Raw genomic sequence first — 23421 nt, 5'->3', positions numbered from 1 at the left:
TATACTTACTTACTTAAACTTGCAAATGATGTTTCCATTACACCTCTGTTAATGTGTACTCACTTTGAATACACTGAAAGCATAGAAGCATAGCAGAGAATCTGTTTATATATTATAGTATATATCTATTTGCCATTCAGTGTTGCACATACAGATACACAAAGAATGTCCGTACAAGGCCTACCTCGTGCATAAACTTATTTGACACTTCTGTCACAACAACAGACAATGCTAGTAAGTGTCACATTTTTAAAGCTTGTTTTGTGACCATCTTAAGATCAGTCATCCACAATGCTGTATCATAGTGTCAATGACAGGAAAATAGAAGTGACCAATATTTTCCAAGGATCAGACAATAAGAGGTGCCAAATACTTCAAGGACCGGCAGGCATTAATGTGCATTGTATTCATAACATATCTCAAAACATGTATGTGCATCCTATTCATCCTTTGTTTTAAATGTACCATTTGCAAAAAAATGTTTTTTGTTTTTTTTTGTCGTTACACACACACACACACACACACACACACACACACACACACACACACACAGTCTCGCCTCCTCTCTCCACTCCTCAGGCCTCTGTCACATCCTCCACCTCGGCCCTCTCCTAGTGGCAATTCCTCTTCCCTTCCCCTCCTATCTTTTCCTCTTTCTCTCACATTCTTTCCTCAGGTGGCCGTGTGCCTCACCTCCAGCCGCACTGCCCAAGTCTTTCCCCCCAGTTTCTGTCAGTAGCCCTTATGTCTCGTTGGTCCTGTTAGTATTAGTTTTGTTTGTAGCCTTATTTTGTTACCAGCTCTATTTGATACTGTATTGTGGTCCCGTAGTTATTGTTTGTCTTGTCTGCAATTAGACCCCCCACCTCTTGGTGTCCTCCTCAGCGTTTTGTATTCGTTCGGTAGTCTTGTTTCCTGTTTACACCTCCTGTCCAGTAGTTTTCCTATTGAACTTTTGAAATTTTGATTTTTTGGAAATATTTTGCTAAGAGTAATTTGGTTAGCTGGTTTCACTTTATGGTACATATGTGGGTTTGGAAATACTCATTGTATATAAATTCTGGTATGTACTGTAAATGTTTCAACTTCTGGTGTATATTGAAATATGAACCAGGAGAAACACATTTTGGGTGGATTATTGCCTAAGGGTTGGGTTTAAGGTGGGTCAGACCCTCCTCAAGCCCACTGACTCATTTCTTTGTCCTCCCTTTTCACATCTTTCACAATACTAGAAAAAACTATTCTAACAAGCACGAAAAGCACACCCACATTCTGATCTTTGCAATATTCTTTTATTGAGGCTCAATAACTAGATTGAAATGTATGGATACTTTCCCTGTTTTTCATACATTTTACATAGAATCAACTGCAGGACTTTCAACCAGCTTTTTTTTTAACGAGCAGTGATGGTGTCCTCCATTTTAGAAGCAAAGTGTTTTTGCCTGCCTAAATTGACTTGCTCAGATTTTGCTGATTTGGTCCTTTTTTTCCTTGATATTTGTGCTCCTATCCTTGGTATGTGGGCTTTGTGGTTAAGTTATTTCTTTGTCTGTTTTGATTGCATTTATTGTTGATGCATGAACACAAGTCTGCACAGGGCATGTCATTTTGAAAATTGAATTGATCTCTACACTGCTCTGACTTTCTGCCTGGCTCAGTCTGCTCTGTGCAGACTGACAGAATGATGTTATTCCTTTCACTCACTCGTACACAATTTTTAAACCTGTATTGATTGATTGCTTTTTGGTAGATTCTAAATTGCTGCCCCATATTCATAACCTCAAATATCCAATATAATATATAATGATGTATTGATCTCTGATCATAGCCCCCTTATATTCATGCTCAATTTTAGTAGTCTGCACTCCTCTTCGCCATTGTGGAGAATTGACCCTCAACTCATTCATGACCCCACATTTTCTGAATATTTGTACAAGCAAATCAAATTATGTTTTAAACCAACAATACCCCAGAGACCTCCCCAGGTCAACGGTGAGAGACTCAAAATCTTATTTGAGGGGTTGTATGATCTCCTGTTTGGGGTGTTGAAATAAAATAAATAAATCCAGTCTTCTGGAGTTCAAAGAACAAATTCATCAGTTAGATGAGGAGAATATGCACCACCTCACTGGATAACTACACACTAATTTTGCAGCTGAGGATCAATTCACACACACCCAAATATTTATGGCTTGAACATTACAGACACACCTAAGATATCCTTATATGCTGCTTGTTTCCAGACCTTCATTTAGTCTCCCTGCTATTTTGGACAAAATAAATCTGTCTGGAATCTTGTCTGGTTACAACATTAACTGGACAAAAAGTAAACTGATGCCTGTTGGGTTACTGATGCAACATTTACCATTTAAAATTTCTTCTCAGATATTCATTCACTTACAGAATTTTCCTCTCTTTTCAAAGCTAACTATCCTGCTCATATAGTTCAGTAATAGTGTCTGCAGTGACTTTTGATAAATCCGTTTATAGTGGAAGCGTCATTACTCATAGCATGGTCAGAATCTGGAAGCAAATCAAGGTGCATTTCAGGATCACTGTGCTTTCTTTCTTGCTCCCCATAGCAGGGAATCCTTCCTTCCCGCCATCCCAGGTTGATAGTGATGTCTTATCCTTGGAGACTTGGGTATCAACACAATTGGTGATCTTCCCTGGGTGGAACCTTCGCCTTGTTTGCTTGGTTGCAAGACATGTTTTTGCAAATCAGGAACAATGTGCACACCCATTTAGCTTTTTTCGAAAGTTCTTTAGCTTCAGTTCTTTTTCAAAATGTAAGTCCCAACAGACATTTCTATGATTAATTGATTGCTCTGTGATAGCAATAAAAACTGCATGGGAAAATGAGCTGTGGATGCTGATGGCTGATGAAACCTGGGAAGAGAGCCCTAAAGAGAGCATGTTCTATCAAATCAAGGCATTGTCTCATTCAGTTTCAGGTTATTCACAAACTCTACTATTCAAAATCCAAGCTTCATAATATTGATATTTTCAGATATCTCCACACAATGTGATAAGTACAATACAGCAGAGGCAAATCTCCTCCATAGTTTCATTCTCTTACCAGGATAGAGAGATATTGGACAGATATCTTCATAGCATTTTCTGATATTCTTATTATTCCCATTGAGCCTGATCCTTTCTTGATTGTTCTGGGAACTTCGGATTCCACATTTGTATTAAAAAACAACATAGCCGTAACCTCTTTCCTAAGGTCTGATTACAGCTAAAAAATATATATTCTGACATTCTGGAAGAAGAAGGAACAGTGAGGTTCTCCCTGAGGGGTAGAGAGTTTCAGTTTAATACCTAAGAAAAAACCTATAACAGACACTCCTGATATAAGGGACTGTCCTTTTTTACTTTTCGCCTTTTGTTCTTGTTATTTTCTATCACAAACATTAATGGTCTATAATATGTATTGAGTGGCGGAAGGAGGTGGGTGTGGTAGTATTTTGTGAGTGTGTTTATGGATGTCAACTATCTGTTGTTTTCTCTTGTTTTTTTTTTCAATACTTGGCAAAAGTAAGAACATATCTCATTCAAATACAAAACAGACACAAACATAAAACACTCTCATACTGTAAAACTTACAGATGGTGCCATCTGCAGGTACACAATGGGATGGCAGTGTACTGTCTTAGCTTCATGAACACGACATGGCCAACTTTGAACTGACAAACAACTGAAAAGCTCACATCCTATCTTACTTCTTCTGTGGCTCTGACAGGAAGTGCAAAATCTACAGCCTACACTACTGAAACGTATGACCAGAAGGAGTATATCTTTGCCTGCTGTGGCAACACACTCCCGGTCTGGTGTCGTTTGAAGATGTGCCACTATGTACTATTAACAAAATTTCATTTTCAGAGAGAGCAAGGAGAACAATTTCTCAGGTCTTAAATTTTCACTGCCTGTTGCCAATTGACCTTAATTTCCACCTTCCTCACCAAGCCATCTGTACTGGGTAGCACCTTCGTCACAACTCTCATCCGCCCACCTTACTTAAGGTTTGCTCTCTTGTGTAAGGCCACCTTGCCCAGAATGCATGTCTCTTCCAGGAACGACATTCTCTTCAACTGGTGCTTGAAGAGGTCTTTGTTGGTCCACTAAAATAGTAATAAAGACTGTAAATGTGTGGTCTAGTGACAGAAGGTGCAAAGGAGCTGAGAGAATGCATTCTCTGTATAGACCAGGATGCAGATATTGACCTGGTCACAGGCTGGAACTCTGTATATATTTCTTTCTGAGTGGATCTAATCTTACCATAGAGAACTTTTTAAAGACATCCATATCATAAACAATTTGTCACAAAAGGAATTAAGGAATGTACTATTAGGAAATTGAATAGAAATTGCCATCCAGATCAGGAGACACTGTAGAACTAAAGGCTGCACAAAAAGGACCTTGATCAACAATTGAGGGCAGCACGGATTTGAGAGGATTCTTGGAAAACCAGTCACCTGAAGTATCAGATCTACTAAGCCACGTCTCATCTGCTAAGAATCTTGGTATCAATATTTGATCAATGTATGACTTTTGACCAACATGTTAATTAGCTTTTTTCAGTCCTGTTTTCTTCAGCTAATTAATACTGCAAAACATCCACAAACATTTTCTCCCACCTTGATTATTGTAATTCCCTCTACACACATCTCAGTCCAGCTGCTCTAAATCACTTACGGTTAGTGACAGCCCTGCACAACCTAGCCACACAGTTCACAGAAAACGGCTTTGAAAAAAAAAAAAAGCACGTCTGCTTAGGGCTTCCGTACTTGACAAAAATGATAGTACTTAACTTAATATTTTGTTGCACAACCTTTTGAGGCAATCACTGCAATCAAACAATTTCTGTAACTGTCAATGAGACTTATGCATCTCTCAGCAGGTATTTTGGCCCACTCCTCATGAGCAGACTGCTCCAGTTGTCTCAGGCTTGAAGGCTGCCTTCTCCAGATGGCATGTTTCAGCTCCTTCCACAGATGTTCAATAGGATTTAGATCAGGGCTCATAGAGGGCCACTTCAGAATAGGCCAATGTTTTCCTCTTAGCCATTCTTGGGTGTTTTTAGCTGTGTGTTTTTGGTCATTATCCTGTTGCAAGACCAATGACCTGTGATCGAGACCAAGCTTTCTGACAACAGGCAGCACATTTCTCTCTAGAATACCTTGATAGTCATGAGATTTCATTGTACCCTGCGCAGATTCAAGACACCCTGTGCCAGATGCAGCAAAGCAGCCCCAGAACATAACAGAGGCTCCTCCATGTTTCACAGTAGGGACAGGGCTCTTTTCTTCATATGCTTCATTTTTGCATCTGTGAACATAGAGCTGAAGTGCCTTGCCAAAAAGTTCCAGTTTTGTATCGTCTGTCCATAGGACAATCTCACAGCAGTTGTATGTGCCATAAAGTTGGTTCTCCCTGTGCTTGGTCCAGGTCCCACTGTGCAAGCTCTGATACGGATGATAGGGGTATATCTTTCTGCAGCAGAGGCTGCAACAGACCAGCATGGACAAGTGGTAGACCACTATGGATTTGTAGGGAGGTTGGGGGTGACAGTGGGAAGCAGCTGTTGAAGCTTTTGTATCCTCACGTGCCCACAGCGGGCTGTCAGGGATGTTCATGGGTCGTGTGCAGCTGCAACTCCTACTGCTGCCTTTCTTAAACTGTTTATATTCCACATCATTGAGGTTGTTTGGGTGGTTATGGATATCATAAGGGCTGAGTAAATGGCTGGACTTCAAATGCAGACACAATGTATAGTCTCGAATGCGTCCATCAAGCTCTTGTCATGGGTGGGCAGCAGCTGGAAATTTAAACTGTATTTGATTTCAGCCACCACCCTCCTTTCAAACTCATTGCCAATGATCAAAACAGGGAAGTATCTCAGACCGGAGAAACAATCTAACTGAAAAGAGAATATAACCATTATTATTCAGCGGCATTATCCACTGGAAAGTATAATCTAACTGCTTAATCCAGTTGTGGTTTGTGGGGGTTTTAGCCTATTAGAGCAGTTATAGGATCAGCCAGAGAACATCTTAAGAGAGTCATGAGAGAGTGATGAGAGAGGGTAAGGGGATGGGAAACTTGAGCTATGTGACTATATCCATGTGCATATAGTTCTCAAGTCAAGAGCTCTCTCTAACATTGTTTATTGAGGGAAAACTGACTGGGAATTAAGCTGTGTATAATTTCACATGGGCTAATACAAGATATATGATCAAATACAGAAATGCATGCAATAAAAACATTATTGGCAGTAAAAGCAATAAAATAACAAAAGTCAAGAAACAGCAATACACAACAGTTGGTCCCATGTCTGTAGCCCTGTCTGTTGCTGAATGACAAACTTTCCAACATGCACTAAGGTCAAGGTTCAGCGATTAATATTTAAAAGCAGCAGCCATTTACAGTCTTTAAACTGACATATGTTCCTCTCCAGATCAAGACCTTTCTGAAAATGCATTTGGTTTAGTCCGACCACAAAGTTTTAATTTTCAAGCACCTCAGGCCCCTTAAGATAAGATAAGATTAAATCAACTTTGTTAATCCCTATCTGGGGAAATTTGGTGCTACAGGCAGCATCAGTAGAAATAGCAATAGCAAATGGCAATGGAAAAAAAAAAAAAAAAAACAACACGAAGTTGACTATATATATGTACATTTTATACAAAAGACTATAAAAATATATTACAAATGAAAAGTAATGAGAACAATTGAAAATTTGCACAAGGAGTGAGGTAAAAATTTCACATGGTTGTTATGGATAAGTTAAGTACAGTTGCACAGTAGATAAATATATGTATGTGTCACAGTGGAAGTAAAAGTAAAAATATATATGCATAGATGTAGTATTTAAGGAATTAGATGATCTAATATTGCACAGGTTATAGCATGTATGAGGTAGAAGGATGTTTTATGGTTGTGCAAAGAGAAACAGCATGTGTGTGGACACAGTGTGACACATTATACAATGCCTGAGTTGAGCACTCTGACTGCTGTTGATATGAAGGACCTGCGATAGCGTTCCTTCTTACAGAGTGGATGCTGCAGTCTGTTGTTGAAAGAATTGCTGAGGGCCCCCACAGTGTCATGCAGGGCTTGTCAACAGCTGCGTTTCCATTACAGTTGTTCGCAAAATAAAAGTGATATTTCTGAAATTTCGGCAAAGTTCAAATGCTACTTGCAGGTGTTTCCATTGAACAGTGTTTTGCGAACCAGCCAAAATTCTCGTGAATTCTCGGACGTCCCGCGAGATTTCATTTTGAGGAAGATGGCCGAAAATGGTATGCGTCCGCTGACCTCAGTGACGTGTAAATGCGAAAAAAGTGTTTCCATTGATGGAGCTGTACCTGAAAGCCTCATTCTGTAATAGCTGGGTGTACTAATTGTAACTTGTAAATTTGTAGACAGAATTTGGAGTTAGCTTAGTGAGAGTTTGTTTGTTTTTTTGTTTGTTTGTAGTTTGGCTCAGATTGTGTAAAAATTGTAAGTATTTTTTTTTTTTTTTTTAGAAGCAGTAGGGGTGGACTGGCATTTTTGTTACTGAAGCCAGGCTTCTTTTGTTATCCTGTGTGGTTTCTAAATGTATCTATGAATTATAAAAAAAAAAATACAATTTTTGTTGGCAATAAACTGCCTGTTTTTCATACAAATTTCTCCTCTGCCTTTCTTTGTGTCCCCATAATAAGAGATGGTATGGATGGTTTATGCCATCTTCTCTTGCTATCACCCCCAGCAGCCCCTCACTGGAGTGAGAGACTGTGAGGACTATGAACCACTGCACATTGAACTATTACACCTTCACCTGCACCTTATGTCTACTTAACATTTAAGTACAAACATGCTTACATAAATTGTCAGCTGCATTCAGTATATACAATTTAGTATATTATCAGCTGTCTTGGTATATTTTATTGTTTTTGTAATTTTATTGTCTTAGTATATTTTTTCTGGTATATTTTTTATTGCACTTACACATATTTTTACTGTATGTAAATTATTTTATTCTATTATCTTTATTTTATTACTTTATTTTATCTTTCTTATCTTTCTTATTATTTTGTTTCTAACACGGGGGTTGCAATGCAAATTCTGTTGACATATCCATGCTCAATTACAATAAAGGCAATCTTGAATCTTGAATCTTGAACTGGGATCAGCTCCAGCCCCCTACGACCCTCCGAAGGGTTAAGCAGTTATACTGGCTGGATTTTAGTGTGCTGTCTCAAATACTATTCTTAAAAACAGATCAATAGTGATAACAAAAGAGTTCACCTTCAGAAATATTGAGATTTATCAAGAGAAACCTTCCAAATTTCCTCTTTAAAAAAAAATCTTACATACACCGGAAAGAGCACATTTGGCACAGGCCAGGGTCCAGCCAAAGAACAACTGGTCTTCTTGATGGCCAAAGACCATCAAGCAGACCATCAAGAGTGTGTTGTCTACTTTGACAATTTGTCCTCCTTGTCAAATTGAACATTAAAATTTATCATTTGGGGTCTGTTTATATAGGAAAAGCTACTTCTACTGTCTTCAGACTTAAGATTTTTTAAGTCATGGCCCCGACAATAAAGACTATATCGTTTTTAAAAAGTAATTTGCCTCATAAATCACTACAAATGTGGTCGTTTTGGCTTGCGCTGTGCGAGCGCTCAGGGGCGGCATGCAGTTGTTGTTGGCCAGACAGGGACGGCACGACACCGGAACTGAACTGTACTGTGAACTGGAAGTTCTTTCATTTTAGCTGAAGAACGAAAACTGTCTACTTGTTTTTCCCATGATGTCTGTTTGAGGACCCTAACCATTAAACGAACTCTTATTCTTGGAATGAAATAAACCGTGCCGCACACCAAGGGACTGGAAACATATCTGCTGAACACCCGTCCAGTAGTCGACCAAAATAATTGAACGGCACCGCTTAGCTTGTGCTGAAAGAAGCTTTGCTGTGCAAGTGGACACTTGGAAGCTAACTTCGTGTTAGCTGCATACCGAACTGTGATAGTATTGGACTCTTCAAGAATACCTAAAAAGACAGGAGGTAATATAGAGTTACTGTTAGATGATTACGTTTCTTGCTTTGATTGTCTGCCTCACTTGACTTTATGTTAGTTAGTTTGCGCAACGTTAACACTGACAGCAAACGTGGAGTAAGGCTAGCGGGGAGCAGTTACACTAACGTTGAACCAAGACGCATAATCATAGCGTTAACGTTATTATTATATGCAGCTTTATGGTACCGTATCAAAGGCTTAGCAATTTACTCGCAAATAGCGTAACGTAGACCAGAGGCCAGTTCCCCATCGTGTGTAGCGAGCATATATCAAGATCGTGCATCTGTTAAAATCTCTAGGTAACTATTGTTAGCTTGTTAGCTAACTTCCGTTCACGTTTGGCACATAGCTGGTTTTTAGCTTCTTATTTACCTTGCTATACAGCTGCAGATGTGATAGTCTTGTGTTTGTGTATGTTTGGTCGGCAATGGAAATGGTCTCACATGAGTAAGATATGTTGCAGCGACGTTTTTACAAAATTCACCTCTTGTGTTTACACGAAAACCGCTTTCGTTGGCCCAATTAGCTTTAGCCAGCGCTATGAAAACTGTGGCTGTTAGCCCAACCAACCCTATGATGGTTATGGTGATTCGTAATGATGTTTACCTGTGTTCATAGTTACATTTTTTGCACCGTGTGTATTTAATGAACAACGTAGAAGTGGCATTTACAAAATGAAGAAAAAACAAAACCCAGTGCTGACTAAGTACCTCCTTGTCAAAACCTGACTGACCGACTTCTACCTCACCAATTCCACATCTGCCATTGCTTTTTATTCGTTAGGTGTTCTTCTGTAATATTTATATCCCGTGATTTGGTGCAAAATCTAACAGTAGCAATTGTTGTGTCGATACGCTGTGATTGTTCCATAACTGAAGAGTGCCTTAACCAAAAAGCCAGTAAGACTGATTTTATAGGCCTTCTCACCGCAGACATTTAGAAAAAGCACAATGATGATAGCTCTCTTCAGTTCAAGTGTAAGCCATGACAGTGGGACTGTGAGCATGTATGTACAATACCAGGGCCCTGGCCATGAAGCAATTAAATGGAACTTATTCATTTAATTGCTTAACAGCTGTGCTTTTCTGGTGACATGTCAAAATGTCTACTGTGAAAAGGGTCTATTATGGGAATTTCATTTTGACACATATCAGACATGAATATTTTTGGCAAGATTTACTATTCATTACCAAGTATTCAATATCACTCCCTGTTTGCTGTTTAGTGCACTGTATTTACTCTGAACAAATTTATGTGAGAATTCTTAGTGAGAAATGGAATTTAATAAGCAGTCTCATGGACATCCCACAATGCAATACATAAATGTAATTACATTGTGCAACATTACAATTGTCAGTAATGACATAAAAAGGTGATGCTTCATAACTATCCAAATCTCAGTTTACTGCTCGCTATGGAATGGACTGTCAATTGTCTGTTTTTTGGGAGTAGTGAATGAGTGAACAGGGATTTTTTTGGTTGGATGATTTACAATGTACAGCTCAGGTCAGTTTATCTGAGGTTTAACTTATACCTGCATGAGACCTGGTTTAACTGAGGTTTAGAGTTCAGTGTGAGGGAAGATTTCTACAGCTCAGATAATTTCATTGATTTGTAAACTTTCAAAACTCCTGACCATGGAGTGATGCTGAGATCCTCTTACTGGCACTGGCACTCTATGCGAGCAACACTCGCTCAACAGTTAACTCCTCCCTCGAATCACTGTCAGATTGAGCGGGGCCAGATTTCTGTGCATGGTTTGTTGTCATGACTGGCCCCAATTCGATATACTTTACTTGATTTTCAATCTTTTTATGTAATTATTTCCAGCACGAGGTTATGATTTTGCCCATTTAGCTAAATAAAAAGCAACAAAAATACATTCTTTCCTAATAATTAGATGTATAGTCATTTATAACAATCAGTTACAATACCTTATGGTAAAAGGTAAAAAAAACACGTTAGCACTTAATAGATGTGAATGGAAAATATGAGAAATAATCTGGCTCCATGTCTGAACAAACCTGTTTATTTTTCACTGTTTTGTGTTTGTTTGACGTGTTGTTAACATCTGAGCAGCATCAGAGTGACAATGAACACTGACACAGTTAAGTGGTATAAAATATTAGAATATTTATTAAAAATCCAACTTACAATTGTGAAAATATCTTAATATTTGCCACAGGAGTGAGAGTAGCTGCCACATTTGGAAAAAAGGAGGACTTTATTTTGTTAGAATTAGGTTCTGTAAAGTGTTCTGAAAGTTGTTAGATGTTATTTATATGTGATGGCCCACAGCCCAATACTATTGATTGACCAATATAAATAAGTTGTTATAAATATAAATGTTTTTCAAGTGGAAGGATCTTTCCCGCACCAATTTTTTTCTCTGTCAGGACTTGGGTGCACAGAAGCTGTATTGTGATTTTCTCTTTATCTGAACCCCCATGGTAGAAATAATTACATACAAAGAGGGAAAAACAAAATGTGCTTGCTCAACAACCATTTTAATTTTAACAGATTTACAGTTTCTCACCCGTTGTGACAAGAAGCTATGCACAGAAAGTAATTATTAGTAATGCATGTATTTTTGTTTATTATTATTTAGGCAAACAGGCAAAATCATAACCTCTGTGGCACAAATAATTACTCAAAAAGAATTAAAAACAAGAAACGGCTGCTGACCCGTAAATCTGTTTCTTGTTTCTTGCTGACAAACCACACACAGAAATTTGGCCCTGACCGATTTGACAGCGAGTTCTCTCAGCTGTCAGATGAGTGCCTCTTGCCTGCCACAGGCTGTCACTACAGTGCCACTATGTGCCATTGCCACTAGGGGGGCCCTTGCCCTGCTGGGACCACATGAAGTCAACACTGTCACAAGTGTTAAACTAACATAATATTATGTTATTACATTTGTTACATTTATTACACTGTGTCGTATCTACACAGACACTCTTTCATGAAAGAGTAATTATGGATTAAAACATTTGAACCTGAGCTCACACCCACTATATTCCCACTAGTGTGGGAAGCCCTGCATGTCTTTGAAGTTGCATCATGTAGTTGGTTATTGGTATATGATGATGGCCACTGATGGACACCTCTGATGGTAAGCTTGATCTGAAACACTATTCTAATAACAATCATATGTGATTCCCCACTCTCTGCACATAGCTCATCAGTTGGAACAGACAAAGACAGCAGGAGTTACAGGGATTTGACTATCCCTTATCACCATCGGGCCCTGAGATGACATCACAGCAGCCACAGCTCCCCAATGCTGTTATTCCTCCCCACCTTGCCCAGAACTCCTCTGCTCAGCAGGCCCGGCCTCACATTCATGCTAATCAGCTGGACTCGAGTCAGAGCAGTACAACCGCTGGGCCTCTGGACCACAGAGCCCTGACAGGCAGGCCAGGCTGCTCCGGTGTGGCAACAACCAGCGGGGAGGTGGCTAACAGGAATGTTTCCGCCTCCTGCACCAACTGCAGCTTATCCAGAAGAGATGGGGGCTTTGAGCCGTGGCCTGAGGAAGCAGTCGACAACTCCCATGGGCTGTACTCACTGCACCGCATGTTTGACATAGTTGGAGCCCAGCTCACGCATCGGGATGTCAGGGTACTGTCATTCCTGTTTGTTGATGTAATTGATGAGTATGAGCGTGGTGGCATTAGGAGTGGAAGGGATTTCCTTCTGGCCCTAGAGCGCCAGGGTCGCTGTGATGAAACAAACTTCCGACACGTTCTCCAGCTTCTAAGGATTATCACCCGCCATGACCTACTGCCTTATGTCACACTCAGGAAACGGCAGGCTGGTGAGTATAGCAGTGTCATCGCTACCAGGCTTTCAATACATATCTGACAACTGACAGTTTGGTTTAAATGCCTTAATCTACAATTTAGATTTTTTTTTGTCTCCCATTCTAAGATCAGTAGGAGAAATTTTATATTGGACTGGGGTTAAGCCTTTGTAATGGCTCCAGAAACCTCAATTTTGTTGTCCTTAAGCCATTTTGCCACAACTTTTGAAGTATGCTTGTCAATTTGAAAAGACCGATTTGCGACCAAGCTTTAACTCTCTGGCTGATATCTTGAGATGTTGCTTTAATATATCCAAAAAAAATTCTGCTCTCGTGATGCCAACTATTTTGTGAAGTGCAGCAATTCCTCTTGCAGCAAAGCAGCCCTGCAACATGATAGATGCTGCCACCCTTGTGCTTCAATTGTTTTCAGTTCAGTCAGTTTCTATTTTCTTTCATCAGAACAGAGGACATTTCTCCCAAAAATGAGATCTTTGTCCCAATGTGCAGTTGCAAAATATGCACAATTTATTGGTGGTTAATACATTATTGGTCAATAACTAAATTGACTTATTGTTCTGATAATTGAATTTTCAGCTAATAGGTAAGTCAGGTAACGTGTAGCCTTGGCTGTGGACAGGATGCTACACGATACACAGTTCTCAATTAGGATTTTTCATGTCTCCCCTCCACTTTGCCCGGTGTGTCCCTATTTGCACAAGGGTGGGGCTGGCGTCTTCCACACACACAGAAGAGACAGGAGAGCAGAGAGGACAAAGCAAGAGTATGAATGCAGAACATGTCGACTTGAATGCTTATTATCCATAAGTTCAACATTCTAACAGCAGACCTTGCGAAAGCTGTTGAACAAGCAAACATGAATTCTCAGAAATGCGACTTTGACCACTTTGGTCGCAGTCAGCTCGGTGTCCCCACTGCTTCCCAAAGCTTATCTAAACGACAGATTGTTATGAACAAGCCAAATACAAACATTAATTCTCCAGCCTAATTAACTATGTATATAAATTGATTGAATCCTTGTAAACTGTAGGGCCAGCCCCTCCTCCGTTAACCAGCAGTACCTGTCCAGCAGTGAGTTTCTTTACATCAGCATAAGCGGGAAGAGGACGGAGAGGATGACTGATGCCACAGGGCTTTCAGTTTCATAATAAAAAAAGTCAAAGTCAGCTTTATTGTCAATTCTGCAGTATGTACAGGACAAACAGAGAATCGAAATTGCGTTACTCTTCAACCCTTTGTGACAGGACATATATTAAAAAAAGAGATAAATAAAAACTGTACAATCTAAATATAAACTGTACAAACTAAGTAAAAACTGTGCAATCTAAACAATGAAACATTGAGAATGTAATAGTGCAAATGTAAACGGTAGTAAACAAGCCTGCTTCCCTGTAACAAGGGTCTGCTCACCTTCGGCTGTTAAATGATTTTCATTTACCATCCTATAGGGCTGTCAAATTTGGCCAAAATTGATGTCTGAATATTCCTTCTAAAAAAACAATACATAGCTTCCAATCATTCGAATATCTATTTTTGTGCATTATGTCCATCAGAGGAGAAAACTAATACAATGAGAGAGATACTGCTTGTGTATTATATCAGCATAAACATCTCATTTAAAACAACTACATACCTACACATTACGAAATAAACAAAATAATGTCCTATACCAAAGTGACACGTGTCATGGAAGATTTAAATGTCTTGGACAAACAGGAGTAATCCCGTCATTTATTACCTGATTATGGACCCTTTTTTCCTATCTTTTTCGTGTCCAAGTGATTATTGGAGACAAGAGTTTTTGGCTGCAATGTAATCCCTCTGGGCGTTTGCACACCATCAATGTAGATCCACTGGTGCTTTTGCCACTGACAGGCTCCGATTGTTATACTAAGTGTCTGACAACATTGCGGGAAGGATCCCTACAGAGATAGACCTTTTTGTTAAAGAGTAAGCTCTGTTTTGTTTAACCAGTAACGGCTGTTATATCGCTCTCTATTCAGAAACAGTCATTTTATCAGTGTAAAACACCGGATTATTGTCACATCAAACTTGGAAATATTTTAAAGCAACATTACGCCTAGAGAGACTTACATATGTTGGAAAACAACAGATTTCTTCATCCACCCCCAGTAATACTTACCTATCATAAGTATTCACCCCCTTTGATGTTTTACTCTTTTATTGCTTTCATAAATCAATCATGGTCAATAGAATTTGGCTCTCAACACAAAAATTTATTGGAAAAAACTCTTTAATGTGAAAGTGAAAACAGATTTTTATAAAGTAATGTTAATGAAAGAAAATTATGTAAATAAAAATAATTGTTTGCATAATTATTCACCCCCTTCAAGTCAGTATTTAGTAGATGCACCTTTGGCTGCAATCACAGCAGTGAGTCTGTGTGGATAGGTCTCAATCAGTCTTGCACATCTGCCCACTGCAATTTTGTTCCATTCTTCTTTGCAAAACTGCTCAAGCTCTGTCAGGTTGCGTGGGTATCGGGCATGAACAGCCCTTTTCACTCCTATCACTCCAATCACTCCTGTTTTCAAGCATTATGTTTCTTCTTGTGTAAAGATACAGACAAATAGCACAGGGTTGGGCACTATCCAGTTTGTGATACTATTAAACCTTCACCAAATATTCCAGCAGTATAAAGTATTATTAGCTGATTAGAAGTCACATTGGAGGACTTTGAGGGAGCCACCAATCCCTAGTCCAGCCACAAATTCTCTATAGGATTGAGGTCTGGGCTTTGACTCGGCCACTCCACAACGGGTCATATAGGGATTGACCTTAGAGTTACTTATCCATCTGCTAAATAAAACTCTTGTTAGTTCATCTTGTAGCAGTCACCCTCCCAACATTAGAATGTTGAATTGCAGCAACCAATGGTAATAATGGTCAGATAAATGTGTTCCGCACATGTAACTGCCACTGCAGCAGATGCCATCTCCCAGTCTGTTTGGAAACCCAGGTGATGCCTCGCTGCCATACATTGCATTATTGCTGGAGCTAAGGTTATTCTTGTTTTACTTCACAGTTGGTCACTTTTTTTGTTTTTTGGCCTCACCTTTGGCTGATCTTACTCTTTTCTTCTTACTGGTAACGTTCAGTGCCACATGGATAGTAGCTACATGAAATGAAATGTGATGATTAGCACTGCAACTGCAAATAACAACAGAAATCAATTGTTTTCAGTGTGCCCAGACCCTGTTGACAAGTACCTGGAAGAGACATCAGTGCGCTACATTTCACCAAGGGGAGCAGTACAGAGCAAGGACAGTGCACCTCACAGAAGAACAGGTGGGTGTTTGTGTGTGTTCATATCCTTTCTTTTCAGCAAGACAAGAGTAAGATTAGTAATATATGCAATCAATGGAAAGTCCTCATAGGTAAATGTCTGCTCTGACACAGAAGCTTCATTAACATCAAAACTGTTGTCACTTTCTAGGTCCTCAGCCAGTCATTTGCTGTTCCGCGTCAGGACCCCATGTTGGTCCTCCCCGAATAAAGCCAGCTCCTCCTGTACCTAACCGCAAACGGAGAAGAAATCTTTCCTCGGCTGACTGCAGAGAGAAGCAAACATGTGGTAAAAAGAAACAACACGGACATTAATTTTTTCTCTGGTCTCAAAGTATAGGATGACAAGAAAATGAGTCCAGTCCAGGGACACTGGTTGAGAACAACCAAGGAACATATTTACATGCACTTACAGTAAATGCCTGTGTACATGCCTCAAGTACACCATTTTAATGAGAAACCCTGGTTTCAGTCGTCATGCTAGGGGATTAGACAAAACCTAATTTCACCAGCTAAACTTCTCATGGAGAATGCTGATTTCACTGTGGATATAATTTGAAGCATTTGAAGTCAATATGAATGTAACTATTAACGCAGTTACGTTCAATCGATGAATTCTGATGAAGAACAAATCTGACAAGTGGTCCTTGCAAGAGGCCCATTGTGTATACCAGGCATGTCCAAATTATTCCATAAAGGGCCGTGTGGCTGCAGGTTTTCGTTCCAACCAAGGAGGAGCACACCAGGCCAACCAATCAACATCAAGGGATCCCTTAGTTATCAGCTGAAAAGGGAGATCAGCTGATTAAATGAGTCCAGCCTGGTGCGCTCCTCCTTGGTTGGAACGAAAACCTGCAGCCACACGGCCCTTCATGGAATACTTTGGACATGGCTGGTGTATACCTTACTGAACGATATCTGCCCCTGTTTCAGCAGTTGGATATTCTATCATATTTTCATTGTGTCTTCTACATATCAGTTCAATTATCATCAGTATTACAATTTTCTGTATAAAAAGTCAGTAATAGAAAATTGGAAAATTAACTTTTATCTTCTGAAATTATGTTTTACATTTGTCGGATAAATGTAAGATTGAAATTTTAGCGGTTGTTGGATAGAAAATGGAAAACTGAAAATTAAAAAATCAGAGTACAAATATTTGTATTCACGCCTTGGGTTGCCAGAGAGGGCAGGATCCAAGTGCCTGGCTATAAATACATCTGATTGCCGAGTTGAACTGTCCATCTTGCCCATAATCACTCCTGTTTTCAAGCATTATGTTTCTTCTTGTGTAAAGATACAGACAAATAGCACAGGGTTGGGCACTATCTAGTTTGTGATACTATTAAACCTTCACCACATATTCCAGCAGTATAAAGTGTTATTAGCTGATTAGAAGTCACATTGGAGGACTTTGAGGGAGCCACCAATCACTGCCATACCATTTCCTGCCACAGGGGGGCTACAGTGCACTTCAAGTGTGAGTTTCAATCTTATGCTACATTAGCATTTTTACCATGTTCTTACCATGTGGAGCACTGCAATAAACTAATTGCTTTGTTGTAAAGCATTATGAGCTGCATTTCTTGCTAAACAAAGGCTTTTATTTTCTGTACAACATCAGAAACGAAATAACAAGTATTAACATCTATTAACAGCAAATATAAAACCAAATATTGTGTCCAAATAAAGTGGGTAGCCTAAGGTAAATAAAAAAAATAGTGCAAGGACATGCATTAATTTTCAGGTGTCTTTCAACAACATCTATGGCCACAAGATAAAAAAAAAACAAACTTTTTAATCCTACACCGGGGAAATTAAATTGTTACAAAAAGGTTGTTCAAAAGCAAAAAAAAACCTACTTATATATGTACATTTTATAAAAGAGTATGCGAATACTGTATTTGTACAAACCAGTGCAGATAAATTGAATTAAAACCACAGCCTATAGCATCATGTAGGCTTATAAAATAAAAACAAGTATATAACAGAAAGTGCAGTGATGAAAATGGACTTAAAAATGGGTCCTACACACCACAACATTAGGCCATTTTTTAAGCCTATTCTAGGTTTGAAAAATGCTGTAACTGTAATGATGCATGGCACACAATGTGGTAACATCTCCTAAGGTAGGGGGAGAAAGCCAGCCATTGTTGCTCCTTGTGTAGCTCACGTGATGAATTACAGGAAATGACGCTGTGTCCTTCGTTTCAGAGGCATTTGGAAAAATCGGTGAACGCTGCCATTCTATGCAATGAGTGCAATTCCACTGGGCCTGTAGCATCTCTGTTTCAGAAGCATATCTACGCTCTGCTTCACGGAAAATACGCAGCCAGTCCATTTTTTAAATAAAATGATGAAAATAATAAGATTTTGCTTTTTTTTTAAACGTTTAATCGTCAGTTAGTCAAAGTAATAATTAACAGGTTGTTTGATCATCAAAATAGGTGTTAGTTGCAGCCCGAGATAGCATTCTGTTCTTATTCAGGTTTTGCAGATTTGTTTTGGAATCAAGGTTGTATATCCGACATATCCAGTGTTAACATAATGTTGATAACTTTTGAATATGCTACCATTTTGCTCCCTTGTCATGTTCTGTGTTTATATATCATGTATGAATCATGAAGCAATGTCTGAAAAATGATTTAAATTAATTTTTTTTTGTTACCGTCTTCTAGCACTGGCCCGATTGAGCAGCTGGTATTTACTGGCGCGATGCACACTACCAGTCAAAAGTTCTGACGCACCTTCTCACACAATGTTTTTTCTTTATTGTTATTACTTTCTGCCTTGTAGATTCATACTGAAGACATCAAAACTATGAAGGAACACAAATGGAATTATGTATTAAACAGAAAAGGGTTAAACAAACCACAACATGTTTTATATTTTAGATTCTTCAAAGTAGCCACCTTTTGCTTTGATGACAGCTTTGCACACTCTTGGCATTCTCTCAGTCAGCTTCATGAGGCAGTCACCTGAAATAGTTTTCAGTGAACAGGTGTATCAAGAGTTAATTTGTGGAATTTCTTGCTTTAATGTTTGTGAGACCATCAGTTGTGTTGTGCAGAAGTAGGTTTGGTACACAGTTAACAGCCCTATTTGACTACTGTTGTAATCCATATTATGGCAAGAACCACTCAGCTAAGTAAAGAGAAACAACAGTCAAGTCATGAAGGTCTGTCGATTCAGTTGTCAGCTGACAATCACCTGACCTAAACCCAATTGAGAAGGTTTGGGATGAGTTGGACTGCAGAGTGAGGGCAAAACACCTCTGGGAGCTCCTTCTATTTCAGGTGACTGCCTCATGAAGCTGGCTACTTCTTAGAGTCCAAAATATTAACATATTCTGTTTTTTTTTTAACCCTTTTTTGTTTACTACAGAATTCCATTTGTGTTCCTTCGTAGTTTCGATGTCTTCAGTATGAATCTACAAGGCAGAAAGTAATAAAAATAAAGAAAAACCACTGAGCGAGAGCGTGAGGTGCGCCGAACTTTTGACTGGTAGTGTAACTTTTTTTTTACTTGCCTCACAATTGGGCAATCCTTATTGTTGGACCCTGCTATGACTGTGATGTGCGGTGTTGTGCCCCACCTTCAGTTGTGACCATTCTGACCAGCTTTTTGCCAGGCCATGCTGGCTGCCAGCCTCAGCTATAATTTTGACCCTGACCTTGTTCCCTCCTCCTTCAGATATCCGCCTCCGGGTTCGTGCTGAATACTGCCAGCATGAGTCTGCGCTACAGGGCAATGTCTTCTCCAACAAGCAAGAGGCAGTAGAACGACAGTTTGAGCGCTTCAACCAAGCAAACACTATCCTCAAATCCCGAGACTTGGGCTCCATCATCTGTGACATCAAGTTCTCTGAGCTCACATACTTGGATGCCTTCTGGAGGGACTACATCAATGGATCACTGCTAGAGGCTCTTAAAGGGGTCTTTATCACAGATTCCTTGAAACAGGCTGTGGGCCATGAAGCTATAAAACTGTTGGTCAATGTTGATGAGGAGGACTACCAGGCTGGTCGACGCAAACTGCTCCGTAATTTGGTCACAAGTGGAGGGAACCCACCAGGAGCTAGCAAAGACTCTGTATCTTAGACACACTCCCCGGGTGGTAGCATATGGGAGGAACGCTGCTGTGCCCAGCACATGGAATAGAGTGAGATGTGGTTGTGTCATTTGAGGTGCCTGAAGCGTGTGCCTGCAATGAACTAAAGAAGTTCAAGCCACTGCATTGATTCCTTGAGAGCTAAGGTCATATGTTATTTACTTGTCCCCTTAGCATAGCATGCAAGGTGATTGGGAAATATGTTAGCAAAAAGAGGTAGGCAGTGCATACAGGTTGACATTACTTTGAATGTTGAGCTGTTCATTTTTTCGAGGAGAATGCTGATTCATGTGTGCATTGAAATGATAATAATTTCTTGTTTCTGGTATGTTAGCTCATTGAAACACACTTGTTAATGCTAATGACACTCTTCACCCCTGTTTAAACGTGTTCAGAAGGTATTTTCAATACAGGAAACATGCTTAATGCTGACAAGTTACTCCCAGTGGGAGTTGTACCTTAATGTCAAACTGGTTCATCTTTTTTCCAGGTTTTTCAGGTAGAGTACAGATTAATTGGATTAACTCAATGAGAGTGTTCAGTATGTTATAGAAATGTATGCAGGCTGCAGATGACAATTTGTTTTTCTATTTCTTTAAGCTTATTAACCTACTTTCCCAACACTTTGCAGAGTTTCCTTGTCTGTACAGGTGAACCCTTTCAGAGCATTTTTTTATCAGTGTCTATTTGCACCCGGGTGAGAATAGTCAGATATTATTCTATTCAGATATTTACACCTGTCACCAGGTGACATAGTATAAAGAGACACAGAACTTTTAGCCAGGAGATCGTTGTTGTAGTCTCTTCCAAAATCAGAAGTCAGTGCTAAGTTTTTTTGTTTGTTTTTTTTTTTGTCTTCTATGACTTGTTATTTTCAGTTTTCTGACACAGGTTTGTTTAGGCTTGTTTAGGTTTACGCACCAAAACCACTTTTTTAGGATTAGACACCAAAACGACTTTGTTGGATTTAGGTTACAATCATGGTTTGGATTCAAATAGCTTTGTTAGCTACAGACACCTGGGTGTTAATAGCATCTGCCTTTTTTACTGGCTCATATTTGGTCACCGTTGACATCATTGCATCTTTGCTTTATTTTAACAAATTCTTTGTTTTAAAATACGGCACGTTACCTGCAGCTGTGATTATGGCCTCATTTGAAATATAAATTTTCCAGTCACTGCCAATATTTAGAACATTGTAGATCGTTCTAATGTGTTGAATTTTATCCATCTTATCCAACATTAAGTCAATCACAGGTGTTTAGATTTGTGTGGATTTGCAAACCATTGCCAGTTTCATTGTCAAACCTTACCTCCAAACCTCACTCACCTTTTCACTCATTTTCACTCATGATATAACACTGCTTTTAAAACAAAACAAAAAAAATTCAAATGACAGTCAATAACAAATCAGCAGCAGGTTGATCAACAGCATGGAGCCACTATGTGTAGCAACTAAGTATCTTACTTGAGAGGATGAGTGTCTAAGGAGGTGTGGCATCTCAACAGACATTCACAAACCAAACTGAGTATTCTTTTATTCAGGGTTTGACACAGAAAAAATAGCACTGCACAGACCAACAAAGTTGTAAGGTGTATACAGAGGTGCACATAACTGATGAGTCAGGTGCCCAGTCCCTGGTTGAGCGTCCAATTTGCTAAGTATGTGACAGATGAGATCTGTAGTCTATACTCGTACAAACTTGAGTTGACCAACCTTATCACCAATCAAGAATATTGAAATTGGACAATCCTGCAAAATCCTAGATTCAGTGAAAACATCCTTCCAAGCCTTGTTTCTGCAGTATTTGAGCACTGCAGCTAATATGTTATGGTTGCAGAAAGATTGTGGCTATGTTGGGTAAATAAGTAAATTTAAATTGCAGGTCTGTGATGGGATGCGGTTATTGTCTCCTGTATCAGAGTCACACACACAAATGCCCAACTATAACTCCAACCTCCACACTCTTACTTTTTCAGTAACGGTCATAGTACTTCCTGCATTGGCACTGAATGTTGTCATTTGAAGTAAATTGCTATGTGCGTAAGACATCATTCCTAGGGATACTGGACTGAGGTCAACACTGATGTCAAGGGGGCCACCATAGTCATAAATTTAAAAATTCTGCAAATTGTGTCTTCAGAAACTGGAAGGAATTTGACAAATGGCATTGTTGGTTTACTAGGACTGGTTATGGATCAATGCAAACTCAAAGTAACTTTGGAAATGTTTAATATCAGTGATAATATATCAAAAACGAACCTGTTTTGTGATGAGAATGGTTTTGTAACAGAAGTACATTACTGACTTCATGTTATTTTAGAAAGAATTGTCATTTGAAATGCCAGCCTCTAATGCTAATGTTGAACATGTTTCCTTCATATTTCTGTCACTCAGTGCACATAGCCAAATGGTTGATATGAAGAGAATCTGTGTACCCTATTAAAAGTTCAGTGTAAGTTTTTACCAAATATATTATTCCTGCTAAAAAAAAAAAAAGTCCTACCTTATCTCTGCTATCACACTATCCATGGGTACATATCAGAACACGCAACTAATTGTTGACAGGCCACAGTTACTGTGAATTATATATAGTAGGCCTACATTTTATATTTTTTCCCCAGTGGCATTTCATGTAAAGGTTGCAAGTTAGTATCTGTTTTATAGGTTGGTGTATGTTCTGTTGATTGTATGTTCTCTTAGTTGTTAAATGCAGCTGTCTCTTACACAAAATTGCATGTAAGCTGTTATGATCTCCAGAAATGTCATAGGAACTCACAGTGCTAACATTTTGTAAATATCTTTATTGGATGTCAGGTTTTCTTACTTCAGTTTTGCATTTCTTTAAGAAAACAGACAAGTAGGACAGTTAATAAATGAAATGGATGGGTTTTGTTGAAACCCAGTCCAAATTGTTTTTTTTTTATGTCACATGACATGGTGTACAATTTTCAGATAAGAAAATATAGAGGACATATTTAAACAAATGGCTTCCTGATAGAGCTAATGCTTATCAAACCAACAATTTAGGAATTTGGCCAAAACCTTATACGGCTTTGACAAACAAACCCTGCGTATGATGTGGAATGTTTGAAGACATGTTCAAA

General features: G+C 39.1%; 1 protein-coding gene across 1 annotated transcript; it reads left to right on the top strand.

Moving 5' to 3' along the window:
• The first annotated feature begins 8781 nt into the window (after nucleotides 1-8781).
• dedd (death effector domain containing) lies at nucleotides 8782-22845 on the top strand. The gene is made up of 5 exons (XM_041946682.1): nucleotides 8782-9061; nucleotides 12252-12891; nucleotides 16102-16206; nucleotides 16355-16492; nucleotides 19897-22845. The coding sequence occupies exons 2-5, from the start codon at nucleotides 12327-12329 to the stop codon at nucleotides 20301-20303; spliced, it is 1215 nt and encodes a 404-aa protein (XP_041802616.1). The 5' UTR covers nucleotides 8782-9061; nucleotides 12252-12326; the 3' UTR covers nucleotides 20304-22845.
• The last annotated feature ends 576 nt before the right edge of the window (nucleotides 22846-23421 follow it).

Source organism: Chelmon rostratus, chromosome 10 (assembly GCF_017976325.1).
Source record: "Chelmon rostratus isolate fCheRos1 chromosome 10, fCheRos1.pri, whole genome shotgun sequence".
Lineage (NCBI taxonomy): Eukaryota > Metazoa > Chordata > Actinopteri > Chaetodontiformes > Chaetodontidae > Chelmon > Chelmon rostratus.
The sequence above is the reverse complement of the archived record's forward strand: the minus strand, read 5'-3'. Positions and strand labels throughout refer to the sequence as shown.